Below are 14,979 nucleotides of genomic sequence, written 5' to 3'. Positions count from 1 at the left end.
TCAAAGCCAAGACGGAGGAGAACAAGGGGAACTCCTCGCAGCAGGTCGACTTCCGCTCCGTGTTGGGTAAGAAAGGCGCCGCTGGCAACAACAAACCTGCAGAGACACCTGGAAAGAACGCCAACGACTTCCGCTCTGTCCTCGCCAACAAGAAGAAGCCGAGCCCCGAAGAGAACGGGAAGACGGCGGTGAACAACTGTGTGGATGGAGGGAATAACGAGAAGAAGAGCGGTGGAGGAGGAAAGGAGCCGGAGTTTGTGGAGAAGCTGAGTGATGTGACGGTGCTGGACGGGCAGCGGCTCCGGCTGCAGTGTCGCCTCAACTCCACTGACTCAGCAGGTGTCACCGTCGTCTGGACGCTGGACGGGAAGACCATCAAACCCTCCAAGTTCATCATCCTCGCAAACGAAGGTCAGAGGTCACACACACACACACACAAACATCAATCACAAAACAAATATCAATCACAGACCAACACCTGCTCAGAGTGAAATTTAACGTTTCTGTGCAAACTTTAGGATCTCATCTAGAATGTAAATAAAATTGTGTGAGTTTGAGTGAAGATCAGTGTTGTGGAGTGAAGATCAGTGTTGTGGAGTGAAGATCAGTGTTGTGGAGTGAAGATGGAGACGTGAAGCATTTTGTGTTGAACCAACTGTTGATGAGCTCAGAGGATTCAGACTCTATTAATAGAAAGCAGATCTGGAACAATAGAAAGAGAGAGAGACAGGATGTGATGTGTGACAGCGACAGACTATTGTTGGTATTTCATATGGGAACAGATCGCTTTACATAGGACACACACACACACACACTCACACTCACACACACACACACACACTCACACACACACTCACACACTCACACACACACACACACACACACACACACACACACACACACACACACACAGTTTGTCTTATTATACTCATGAGGACCGGCACTGATTCATTCTCAAAGAAATCTCAGATTTAGTTTCTTTTTCGTCGTTGCTGTTTATTAAAGAGACTCAACTAAAGACTATTTAAATTTTGATGATTTCTGATTGATTACTTGATTAATCATTTCATCTGCAGGGTTGAAAATAGTGTCTAATGTCCAAGATGACGTCTTCAAGCGGCAACGATTAGTCGTTTAGTCGTAGATGAATCAATCCACAGTATCGTCTATAACTATTTTAATAATCAATCATTAAAGTAACTTTTGATGCAGAAGTGTCAGAACAAGCTGTTTTCAGCTGCTCTAATATGTTTTCATGTCATATTAAACAGAATATCTAAAACATTTAAAGACATCCTGTTAGAGACTGCGCTGGACATGTTTTATTATTTTCTACAGTTTTATAGAACAAGTGATCAATCTATCGATCTAGAATAAAATCAGCAGATTAATCAATAATAAGAACAATCACTTGTTGCAGCCCTTTCTTCAAATGTCTAGTTTATTAATTAAATGGTAAATCACACAATATAATGCAGCTGTGAACAGATAAAGTGTTTATTGTTGTTTAGTATTTCAGTCAACAGTTATAACGTCTGTTGTTATAATTATTGCTCGTTATCTGTTAATCTAGCAGCCTCGGAGTTATAAACATGTCGCTCTCCTTACACTGACATCATGCTGTGTTATTAACCATATTACTTATTAATATTATATTTATTACTGAATATATACTGTAAATCGGGGGACATAATGTAAAATGTTGCCATAAACTGAATATCTTGAGGGTTTAAACTGGAGGTTGGACAAATTTAAGATATTTGAAGACCAAATGATTAATTAATCTACGGTGAAAATCATTTTTATGTCGGAGGTAAAGAAAGTAACGTCCAGTTAATCCCCGTAAATCAAAGAAATAACAAGTCAGTGTTTTATTATTATTATTGTTTTATGAAATATTTTTGTGAATCTTTGCAAAAAACAAACAGAACATTTAAAAAAATATTAAATTCATTGCTGATTCATTTTGTTTTGATTGGCTCATCATCATCAATTAATCAGATAATCATTCAGCTCCACTGATAATCTGCACGCTGATCAGTTTCCAGCTGTAGTGTTTGGTCATGTGATGTCACAGTGATGTCACAGTGATGTCATCAGACTACAGATGTCCCTCATGCAGTGTGTGTGTGCAACCTGGAGGTGTGGAGACACGTTCTAATGAAAAACACAGTCCCAGTGCATCGTGGGAAATGTAGCCAGGATACGTCCACCTCTGCCGCTCAGATTAAATCCGTCTGTCACAACGACGACTGTCTGGAAAAATAGTTATGAGTTATAAATAATCAACAATGAAGAGAGAGAAGGAGTCAGCTTCATGCACAGCACCAGACCTCATTCATTTTTTTAAAGATTTAAACAGGAGACACACAGGATCAATACTAAACCACTTTAATGCCTGAAGTCAGGAACTTTGTAACTTTCACTCTGAATCAAACCCTGTTTCAGATTAAAGTCCTGAAGGAGGAACAGTTACTTCATGTGTCAAAGCTGGTTTCTTGAATATCTCAGATCTTCTGTTTGTCTCATTTCCTGTCACAGTAAACTAAATCTTTAAATCGTTAGATTGTTGTTATTTAAAGAACTTCAACTTTAGGAACCAAAGAAACAAAGTGTAACAAAACTCAGACTGGTGGTCAGAACGTTAAACTGTTTCTGTGTACAGAAAGTCTGTGCAGATACTTCAGCACATCCTACATTACTGCTCTATAGCAACCTGTGACTTTAAATCATCATCATTCATACTGTTATAATTAATGCATGTTGTTTACATTTTTCTTCTCCAGTTTGAACAAATGAAATGTTAGAACGTAGTAGTTTCATCGAGAAGAGTCCACCTGTAGACGTCACACCTGTGGACCTGTAGTAGAGTTACATGTGTCGCCTCCATTAGCTGTCATTTAATTTAATTTAATTTGATCAGATCTGAAAACTGAAATGTTTCAGCTGCTCAAACATTATCTTCATGTTACACAGACGTAAGCTAACCATCACCTTTTGTTGCGTCTTAGCTGTGAAATATATACTGTGCTTAATTAACTAAAAAATACAACCTGCTAGTTAGATAAGCCAACACTGACGTTAGCCTGTTGAAAAAGGCAATAAATATGTTATCCTTTTGAAGAGGCTAACATTGAACAAGCTAACATGAACACATGTAACATTTAAACTGAGTGTGTCCATCTTACACGTATTGTTCCTTTAACAGTGCTGTCAAACAGCCTCATGTCCTCACAACAATGGAAACACACAGTGATGTCGTGAGGGCTGACGACCTGCTGCTAAATCTGTACATGTCTGTGTGTGTGTTGTATTTATGAACAGACGAGGACACTGCCTGAGGATTCCCTGTGTGTGTGTGTGTGTGTGTGTGTGTGTGTGTGTGTGTGTGTGTGTGTGTGTGTGTGTGTGTGTGTGTGTGTGTGTGTGTGTGTGTGTGTAATCCCCCTCCTGTTATTTCAGTCTGCAGGACAGCCCCTGATCCAGCACTGTGTGTGTGTGTGTGTGACTCGTGTCACATGTTAAAGGTCAGAGGTCACTGAGACGACCTCAGACAGCTGAAGTGAAGATGAACATTCACGTTAACATTATTTATTAACGTTATTTTAACGTTTCACTTTATGTTTTTACGTCGGCAGGTCGTTCAGGTTATTTACACTCTGGTTCGGTTGTGGAGTAACTAAGTACTTCTACTCTAATACAATCAGGTGGTCTTGTGTGATTAGTGGTCGTTTATCGTCAACGTCAGCAATTTATTGAAGCTGCAACTCTCTTGTACCTGGCTACGTCTTATATATGTCCTGTATGTCTCCTGTATGTCCTGTATGTCTCCTGTATGTCCTGTATGTCCTGTATGTCCTGTATGTCTCCTGTATGTCCTGTATGTCCTGTATGTATCCTGTATATCCTGTATGTCCTGTATGTCCTGTATGTCCTGTATGTCCTGTATGTATCCTGTATGTCCTGTATGTATCCTGTATGTCCTGTATGTCCTGTATGTATCCTGTATGTCCTGTATGTCTCCTGTATGTATCCTGTATGTCCTGTATGTCCTGTATGTCTCCTGTATGTCCTGTATGTCCTGTATGTCCTGTATGTATCCTGTATGTCCTGTATGTATCCTGTATGTCCTGTATGTCTCCTGTATGTATCCTGTATGTCCTGTATGTCCTGTATGTCTCCTGTATGTCCTGTATGTCCTGTATGTATCCTGTATGTCCTGTATGTCCTGTATGTCTCCTGTATGTATCCTGTATGTCCTGTATGTCTCCTGTATGTCCTGTATGTCTCCTGTATGTCCTGTATGTCTCCTGTATGTCCTGTATGTCTCCTGTATGTTCAGAGTCTTGTGATGTTGCCTTTGTGATAAACTGAAGGATGAGGTGTTCCTTCATGTTCTTCAGCCAAATAAACTCTTTAAAAGCCTGTTGGATCAGATGAAAACAGACACGAGGTTCTCACAGGACAGCCAGGCTACAAACAGATGATGATCTTATAGACCATGATGCTTTGCTGTAGATTGAACCAGCCAACAGGAGATAAAGGAGTTCAAGAAAATCATAAAAATTAAGTTTAGCATGAAGAAAAATAAGGTTAGCATTATAACATAATATGTTATAATGTGTTGTGTTGTGTTGTGCGTTGTGTTATAATGTGTTGTGTGACTTTGTGTTGTGTGTTGTGTTGCAGGCGGCCTGTGCTCTCTGACTATAGACAAAGCTCTGCCAGAGGATGAAGGCCAGTATAAATGCAGAGCTGAGAGCTCAGCAGGGAGAGCTGAGTGTTCCTGTACGGTGCTCGTCGACGGTAAGATCTAAAGAAATGTTCCTGCTGTTCTCAGAAATGTTCCTGCTGTTCTCAGAAATGTTCCTGCTGTTCTCAGAAATGATTTGAGTTTTGTTTGTGTGTTGTTCTGTTTCCAGAGGATGATAAATAACTTTGTCATTTAAGTATCAAATAGTTTAAAACTCATAAACAATCACACCAGTTATCATTCTGAAGACAGAACGTCACCAAACTCCATTCAAAAATGTAGGATTTTAATTGTCCGTCCTTCGTCATTACATATTATAGTGAGACTCCTCCTCCTCCTCCTGCTCCTCCTCCTGCTTGTCCTCCTCCTGCTCCTCCCGCTCCTCCTGCTCCTCCTCCTCCTCCTCCTCCTCCTCCTTCTACTCATCCTCCTCCTCATTTCCCAGGATTCCTCAGGAGTCTCTGTGTAATTGGAGTTTCCTGTAATTAGAATATATCAACACAAACAGTAATTATCAGAAACATGTAGCGTTCAGCTGAAACACAGCTGAGGCTGAATCACAGCTGAGGCTGAATCACAGCTGAGGCTGAATCACAGCTGATGCTGACTCACAGCTGAGGCTGAATCACAGCTGATGCTGAAACACAGCTGAGGCTGACTCACAGCTGAGGCTGAAACACAGTTGAGGCTGAAACACAGCTGATGCTGAAACACAGCTGAGGCTGAAACACAGCTGATGCTGACTCACAGCTGAGGCTGAAACACAGCTGAGGCTGACTCACAGCTGAGGCTGAATCACAGCTGAGGCTGACTCACAGCTGAGGCTGAATCACAGCTGAGGCTGAAACACAGCTGAGGCTGAAACACAGCTGATGCTGAAACACAGCTGAGGCTGAAACACAGCTGAGGCTGACTCACAGCTGAGGCTGAAACACAGCTGATGCTGACTCACAGCTGAGGCTGACTCACAGCTGAGGCTGACTCACAGCTGAGGCTGAATCCAGCTCTTATGTGAGATTTTGAACATTAATTCAGCAGCAAACAATCGTCTACAACATCAAGTTGTTTTTTCAACATAGCGTCCGTTCAGTGACAGTCAGTGGGAACATTCCCGGACAGAATCAGAACATTGATCCGTGTTTGATCTGTTACAGTTTGAGCTGAGACACATCAGCAGAGTTCAGATGTTCCCAGACTTTACTGAGTGAACGCCAGGCGATTGTTTCTGTCTGAGACGCTGCTGCTCTCTGATCCTTTAGATAAGGACAGAACCGACACAGCTGTAAAGACATAGAACCTGTGGTACCGACCTTTAGGTTCATCCTGCTGAACATGTTCTGTATGTAGTTAGAACTGCAGACCCAGCTTCTGTCATGTTCAGGATATTTTCTTGATTATTAAATCAAACCTTGAAAGGTCGACTTTATAAGAAAGATCATTTTTGAGTCTCATCAGATACTGAAGCTGCCTCAAAGCATCAATAAAAACATTAAAGGAACATTATAAAACATTAAAGGAACATTATAAAACATTAAAGGAACATTATAAAACATTAAAGGAACATTATAAAACATAAACATTAAATGAAGGCAGATATAAATGGAGGTTCTGTTGTCTTGGATCTACATTCTTCATGGTTCATATTTAGTTTATTGTCTGAACGTTATTTTAAACTGCTAACAGATGATATACAATATAACTGTAAACTGAGGGGTTGAAACAATATTGCAGTCCTGAGTTTCTGCTAATCACCAGTACCGAGTCCAGTCCATTACTTTAGTAGCAACACTGTGGTTCTAGTTTCTTTAAGCAGACATGACGAGCAGAGTTTAAGATGGATCAGACTTTGTCTGCCAATGTCGATCCAGCCCTCCTGGATCAATCTGATCAATCTGATCCCGATGCTGTGGATCCATTCAGCACATGGTGATAAAACACATCCTGTTTATGTTCATTGAAATATTTAATGGGCCGGTGAAGATGGGCTCTGAGTGGCTCGTTGGTGCTGATGTTCATTACTAATATGTGATGAATCATCATTTATAAACATTCTGATTTACAGTTTCTACACATTTAAATTGTTGTCTTGCTTTGATTTTTAAAGTTTGATGTGTTTTTGGTTGAGTTAAATGTCAGAACTGTTCTGAGCTGTCGAGCTTCAGAACCTCACCTTTACAACGAGTGTTGAGTTTTTTGTGCAAAGACCAAACTTATATTTACTGATCGGTTTGTTCCGTAAATTCTGTAATAATGTCTGAGACATTTATCTGAAACAGCCTCAGAGACAAACTTTACTTTTCATTTCTCCTTTTATTATTTTTATTATTATTATTTATTATCACATGTTGTCTCAGTTTAATTTGCTGTTGAAAAACACTCAACTCTTCAGTTTGTTCTTCAACAGTTCATGTAAACAGTATATATACATTATAAACTCCTCTCTCTCTCCCTCTCTGTCTCTCTGTCTCTCGCCCTCGTGCAGACCCGGCTGAAAACTCTCCGGCTGACAAGAAGTCCAAGAAGGCGACTCCGACCTCCGAGAGTGAGTTTCCAAAATATGCAGCAGCCTCGTTCCTTTTGTCCCAATAAGGAGCTGCAGGCTGGGATCACTGGTTCCCACACACACACACACACACACACACACACACACACACACACACACACACACACACACAGGCTTCTATTTTAAAGCATCTGTGTGTATCATTGGAAACATCACTGTCAGATTATTATTCCCTCCTCGATAACGCCGTTCTTTTCTCCATGTTAAGACCACGTTTCCCATCAGCCCCACTGTTTCCCGACCCCCCCCCCCCCCCTCGAAGACCATAAACATTTTTCCATCAGCCTTTCATGGCTTCGTCCTCCGTCTGTGGAAACAAAAACACAGCATCCTCTGACAGATTTCCCTCCAAATGAACCAAACCCAGACTCACATCAGAGGTGCTGCGTGATGACACGTGATGACACATGATGACATGTGATGACACGTGATGACACGTGATGACATGTGATGACACGTGATGACATGTGATGACAGCAGCAGCTACACTTTCTCATTCTGAATCATGTCATTGATTAATCTCACTGTGAGGATCAGCAGCTCTGAACCTGACGGGCAGAATGAGCCTCGGCCCTCAGTGTTAAGTGTCCTCACTGGTTGTCATGGTGATCTGAGCATCATGTCCGAGACACGCCGTCCTCACTTCAGTAGTTTCAGGTTGATTTTGTCACTGATGCTTTGTGTCAGTGTTTGATGACCTGCACACATTATCTTATTAATGAGCGGAGTCAGTGACACAGACTCATGTTTGTTCTGACCCGCCTCGCTCTCAGACTTCTGCCTCCTGGATCGTTGTTCAGTTGTGTTTAAGCTCATAAACCTGCCGCCATTTTCTCAGGAGTAGATGGGTCCTGCACCAAGGACGTCACATTAAACCTGGACACAGTGTTGAGGCGGAGCCGCGTTCATTCCTATGAAAGCTGCTCAGTGACGCTTTGAAGCCAACAAAGTTGGACTTCATGGTGATAAAGCACTCAGATGTTCTGTGTTGTAGAGCGTGAACACTAGAGACTTCTGCCGACCGAGCCGGCTAACTTCCTGTTTAGCGCCCGGCTAACTTGAATAGAGATAAAATAATCAAATTGTGCGACTCTTCTGGACTTTCTGAATGTTATCGGACCAAATGGATCAAACTCTGACAGTCAAACTCGTTTGTGATGCTTAAAAAATGTATCCACTGTTTTACAGACTCTTCTTCCACAATGTTAACTGATGAGAAAGTCTTTTTGGGCCTCAGCGCATCACATGACGATGTAATTACAGTGTGGCCACTATGAAAGCTGGCTTCAGAGGCTGGAGCTCCTCCTGGAGGCTCGTCCTGCAGCGTGACACCCTCAGATGGTTCACTCTGAGATACTTTCCTCATTCAGTCCTGGAAAAACAGCGTGTCAGTCTTTCTGCCCGATCAGGTAAATGAGCTGCTGAATTCAGTTGATTCATTCTGAGCAAACAAGTCATCCTGTTCGTTGAGCCCTGAAAACTGAAATCTCCATATAAATAATCCGTCATACATCCTGAATTAGTATTTAGTTTTTCATTGTATTGTGCTGACACGGCAGCGTCAGGGTCAGCCAGCACATCCGGAGTCATTTCCTGCTGTCTTCTGATTGGTCGTTTGCAGTCTTGGGTCGTAGCTGAAGTCATATTTTGGGACATTTGTCCTGATAAAAACTTGTTGGATGTATTTGACAGTAAGTCCACTGACTCAAACCAACCTGACACCATGTAGAAGCTCAGAGACGTCCTCACTCTGATGAGCTCAGCGGCTCCCTGCTGTGATCGTCTGCTGGTGTTGATTAGCTTCAAGTTTTACTTCAGAAAGTTTTAATATTTAATCATTTATGTCCTGCTGGACAGAATGTGCAGTGTTTTCTATCTGCAGCTTCCTGTTTGATCTGTTTCATGTTTTTTACCATCAGTGACAGTTTAACAGTTTATCAGACGACACAGAGTCTGTCTGTCTTCAGCTCAGTGGAAAATCTGCCTTATCTTTATGATCCAGCTCCCAATCCTTCCTGTGTGTGTGTGTGTGTGTGTGTGTGTGTGTGTGTGTGTGTGTGTGTGTGTGCGTGCGTGCGTGCGTGCGTGCGTGCGTGTGTGCGTGCGTGCGTGCACGTGCTGGATTGGTTGCTGTGGGTTTGGGTCCGACATACACACCAGTGTCCCGGTTGTGATCGTACCATCGAGTGTCTGGAGCTTCAGCGTTGCTGCTGACTGCAGCACGAACAGATAATCAGGAGGGAGTCATGGATGTTTTGAGCAGAGTGGTTGGAAACGCACAGTTTGTCCTGTTGGACAGTATTTGGTTTGTAAATGTGGATTTTAAAGGAGTCTGTGCAGTGAAGAGGAGGTGTAGAGAGCAAGGGATTCTGGGAATGTAGGCACAGCTGATCTTTATGCTGAGTTTATGTGACGTAGGACAGAATACTCCAGCTGGTTTTGTCTTTACGATCAAAACAACACAAGCGGCTCAGTGGAGCTTTAACTAGCTTCAGTAACGACGTTGGCTCCATGTAGTCAAACTGATGTCACACTGTTACAGCCCGTCGCACCCGTTTGTTAAACCCCTCCCTCAAACAGTGATTGTCCAATCACAGCTTAGCAACAGTAACTACTGACAGCAGTCGTCATGGAGATTCTCTCTAAACAAAGAGACCAAAAGAAAAGTCTGTTTATCTTCTCTGATGTAAGATGCTAATGTTAGCATGTCCAGCTAACTAACTGCAGTATTTAGTATCATTACTTCCAAAGACAAGAATTAGCATTCAGTAGCTAACTATGTTAGCTATATTAGTTTATTGTGTTACTGGACTGACTGACTGATTCACTGTGTGGGCGTCATGACCCTCCTGCCTCTGATTGGTTGGTTCTGGTTGCCTGCATTGGTTGGATTGGTTAGATTAAGGTATGAGGAGACTGGTTAGGTTTAGGGTGAGAATATCAGGGTATAAGCCAATCAGAGGCAATTAAAGCAATGACGTCACATTAAACCTGGACACAGTGTTGAGACGGAGCCTCGTTCGTTCCTATGAAAGCTGCTCAGTGACGCTTTGAAGCCGATAAACTTCGACTTCCCAAAAATACAGATCTTCCATGTTTAGTGGCCCAGAGAGCGACAGCACTAGAGACTTACACCAACCGAGCCGGCTAACTTCCTGTATAGCACCCGGCTAACTTCCTGTTTAGCGCCCGGCTAACTTCCTGTTTAGCGCCCGGCTAACTTCCTGTTTAGTGCCCAGCTAACTTCCTGTTTAGCGCCCAGCTAACCTGAATAGAAATAAAATAATTAAATCGTGCGGCTCTTCTAGACTTTCTGAATTTTGTTGGACCAAATGGATCAAACTCAGTAGACGGGTCACGTCTCAGTAGACGGGTCATGTCTCAGGGGTTGTGACGCTCAAAAAAATGTATCCAGTGTTTACAGATGCTTTTTTCACAATGTTGATTATAGGTAAAAGTGTTTTGGGCCTCAGTGCATCACGTGATGATGTAATTACAGTTTGACAACTATGAGCACTGTCCTCAGAGCCTGCAGCTCCTCCTGCAGCTCCTCCTGGAGCTCCTCCTGCAGCTCCTCCTGGAGCTCCTCCTGCAGCTTGAATGAAGGTCATAGCTTCACCATCCTGGGAACACAGTATCCCGACCTGGACAGTGTCACAATTTAGGCTCATGTTCGCGGCTCGGTTCTGATCTTTGTTGGATTTCTTTTTTTATCTGATTTCATTAAACGGGAAACAATAAAAACTTTTTTCAGTCAACTCACAAAGTTAATTAGTTCAAATCTGCTAGCGACAATATGAATAGTTGCTCTGTGGAGGATTTTAGTTTTTTAGATATTTTAGTGTATTAAATGTTAAATCTCTTGTTTTCACTGTAAAGTGTTGGTTTAAGGTGGGCGGGGCTTCGTTAACTGATGTGTAATCTCGTCAGGATGCTGCTGGAGACTTTAACTGAGCAGCTTGATGTCTGATGGATGTTTGTGTCAAACAGCAGGTCAGAACCTCAGATAGAAACACATTCATCATCTGTGTTGTCGTCCATTTGTGCCCTTTTATTGTGAATAAAATTAATAGTTTTACTTCTTCAGGTCAGTAAATGTTAAAACAAGAAGAGAAATGAGTCTCTGGTTGAACTGATCACCAGCCAAAAATGATGTTAGCTGTGTTTGAGGAGTGTAAACACTCTGGAGCTGCTGGAAGGTGTTGCTGATGGATCTGCTGCTTCCAGTCTTTCTGCTGACGGAGGTGAATCATGTTCTGGACCGACCCAAAGATCAAACTGTTCACTAACTACAGCTGTTAACTTACTAATGTGAGCTCATGAACAACTGAAGGTTGTAGTTTCGGGGTTTAATTAAAACAGTTTTGGGCAGCCAGATGTTAATGTCAGCTAGTGTTAGCATAACTTACCCCAGTTGTTAAAATAATATAACATGGTTTTCATGTCCGACAGTCCCACACGGTCTCAGAGCATTTTGTAGCCTGTAGGGTTTATTTTTTTCTTTTCTTCTGATGGAGCAAGGCTAACATTTCCCCCTGCTTCCAGTCTTTATGCTAAGCTAAGCTAAACTCACCCCAGGATAACACCAGGTATTTACAAAAAGCTAAAATAATGTTTTTGTAGTTATCTTCTACCAATAAAACATTTTGTTGTCTGTGCTAACTGTTTGTTGCTGCACTGGCTAGCAGTTTACCCCTGCGTTCAGTCTTTGTGCTAAGCTAAGCTAAAAAATCAATGTATAACAATATTTATGTTAAAAAGCTGAAATGATGTTATTTTGCTAACTTTATGAGGCTATCGAACATCTACTACCTATAAACTATATACACTATAGATTGTTCCCCCCTGCTTCCAGTCTTTGTGCTAAGCTAAGCTAAAAACACCCTGGTATAAAGACAGTTACAAAATGCTGAAATACTATTTTGTGTGCACTAACTTTTTCTTAGCTATCTAACATCTACTATTCCTAAAAACATTTTGTTGTCTGACCTAACTGTCTGTTGCTACACTGGCTAGCAGTTTCCCCCTCCTTCCAGTCTTTGTGCTAAGCTAGGCTAAACACAACTCACCAGTAATATACAGGAAGATAAAATAATGTTATATATGCTAAACTTTTGTAGATATCTTACTACCAATTAAAACATTGTCTTGTCTGTGCTGTCTTGTTGGTTGTTACACTGGCTAGCAGTTTCCCTCTTTTTCCAGTCTTTGTGCTAAGCTAGGCTAACATTTTGCAGACAAAAATAAACCGTCCAGTTAACATCAAACTCCCCAGTGAGCAAAAAGTGGTCTAGATCACGTCTTTTAGACGTCATTTATGGACATCCAAGACGTCTAAAAGACGTCCTCTGGGAGCCAGAATGAAAGTTTTTTATACGTCTTTTCTGGACGTTGTATAGACGTTTATATGTCGTTTGTCGACTAATTCTGGCTGTCTGTGGACGTCCACATCATAGCCAGTATGAACGTCTATTCTCAACTAATTCTGGATGTCCTTGGATGTCTAGATTATGGCCTGACTGGACGTCTTTTCTCAACGTCATTTATCGACTAATTCTGGCTGTCAGTGGAGGTCCAGATCATGGCCTGGCCCGACGGACATGATATCACCCTCTTTTGGACGTCCACAGACGTTGCCTGCTCAGTGGGTCACATTTTTTAAATATCACAGAAGCGTTTCAAGCTTCTCTAAACTTTGGTCCATCTTGCTGCTAATTAATCTCGGTGCAGAGAACTGAATGTAACAGAGACACAGAGAGTCGTCTGCAGAGTTTAACCAACAGATCTGAGCTGACAGCAGGAGAAACGACTGGAGGGGGAGGACGGGGAGGATGTTCTGGTATAAAACGGTTGAGAGCTCTTCATGGCTCCTCTCCAGCACTTCCATTTAAGGTCTGGTTTCCCTGACTCTGCCCGAGTCTCCGTCCTCTCTCAGACTTTGTTTTACTTCACACTGCAGATTAAAACTGAGCGTCTCCAGCGAAGCAGCTCCTTTTAAGAAGCTGCTCGTCCTCCTGCTGAGCCTCTGACTGCAGACACAAACAGCTCGTCCTGCAAACTGACACTGAAAGACTTTAAAGTAAAGAGCTCCTCACAGAGTTCCTGCTGCAGACAGAGAGGTGTGATGTACCAGTGAAGCTCTGCTGAGAGGAGTGGCTGGACTGACCTGTTGTGGTTTAGCTGCAGGTTTTCTTCATCGCTCTGAGTTACAGTCACATAACTGTGTGATTGAGTGAGTCCACAGCCAGACTCACAGTGACATCACTAACTTGCATATTAGTTATTAACTATTGAATTAATCTGTAACTATTTTGATAACTGATTAATGTGTTTGAGTGATTTTTTAAAAGATATCTTATATATAACATCTTTGGCTGTTGACAGAACAAGACGTGAGGTCGAAACAGCTGATCGATGAATCCAAACAATGTCGAACTATTGATTGAAAACGAGTGAATCACTTTTAACCACAATCATCTCAGAGCTGTTGAGATGTTTCAGTCTGCGTGTTGAAAACAGTTTCTAATGAAACACATCTCTCTGCTGATCATAAAGAGAAGCATCAGTGAGCACGTCAGCGTCCGCTGGCTGTAACGCTGCTGTGTGTTTGCTGGTTTGTTGTTGAGGAGGATCCTCCTGCTGCCATCAGTCATATTTCAGACATCGTGTTTTGTTCACTCGTACGTGAAGACGAAGCCTGAAACTGCCAACAGACAGTTTTGAGTTTTAACGGATCAGTAAGTAAATATTGATGTCACAGTGATGTGGTGTCAGAAGTAATGATAACATTGATGCTGAATATTTGACACCGTCTCAGCTGTTTGTTTGTTTATTATAGCTCCACCTCCTCAGATGCTGTTGTTTACACACAGAACACAAACATTCTCATATTTATCTTTAATATATACATTATTTCTCCTCAGTGTTGTGTCTGTTTTCCTCCGTGGTGTCTAATATAGATTTTTTCATGGTTATTATAAATCCCAGTATTGTGACAGCGTGAGTGTGAAGTGTGCTGCACATCGGCACCATCAGTGTTTGGATCAGGTCTCTGTAAACCTCCGACACGCGCACGTTTCTGTCTGCTCTCACGTCTCCATTGCAGACTAAATTAATAATTAAATGGATGTTTCATCTGTGTTGTTGGTCGTTGTGACTCTGAGGAACGTGGAGATGATCCGGTCGTGTTTGTGACAGCGGCACCAGCAGTGAAACCACCTGGATGCTCGGAGGGAGAATTTCTGTTTCCAGTTTAAAGAGAGATTTCTGCCCGGAGCAGCGGCGCCATGAGGTCCGGTCCTCGGATGTTTGCTGCATTTTACATTTATAACGTGTCAAGTCCACCTGCTGCCAGAACCTGCAGACTGGGTTCAGACTGGGTTCAGACTGGAGACACACAGTGTTGTTAAAGGATCCGGATCAGGACTGAAGATGAATGTGATCAGAACTTCTCTGATATCCTCAGATAATGAGATTATTAAACTGGATCTCAGATGAAACTGTCTGGACCTCATGGTCTTTGAGATCTCCTGAGCCGAGCTGCAGAATCTGATCCAGGATTCTGCTGATGGATTGGTATCAGCTAAATAAAGCCAGAGTGGACTGAGTTCACTAATATGGAACCACCAAATACTGGATCAGAGTATTTGGATCTGGTGTCTTC

General features: G+C 42.2%; 1 protein-coding gene across 1 annotated transcript in view; it reads left to right on the top strand.

The window, feature by feature from the left end:
* Positions 1–14,979, top strand: part of LOC141002083 (myosin light chain kinase, smooth muscle-like) — a 44,737-nt gene that overhangs the window by 11,587 nt on the left and 18,171 nt on the right. The window contains exons 8-10 of the mRNA XM_073473241.1: positions 1–411; positions 4,690–4,806; positions 7,236–7,295. The exon at positions 1–411 is cut by the window's left edge and continues 446 nt beyond it. Of these exons, the coding sequence (XP_073329342.1) occupies positions 1–411; positions 4,690–4,806; positions 7,236–7,295 (588 nt within the window). The remainder of the gene's footprint in view (positions 412–4,689; positions 4,807–7,235; positions 7,296–14,979) is intronic.

Source organism: Pagrus major, chromosome 9 (assembly GCF_040436345.1).
Source record: "Pagrus major chromosome 9, Pma_NU_1.0".
Lineage (NCBI taxonomy): Eukaryota > Metazoa > Chordata > Actinopteri > Spariformes > Sparidae > Pagrus > Pagrus major.
Note: the sequence above shows the minus strand (reverse complement) of the source record. Positions and strands in the feature narration are given on the sequence as shown.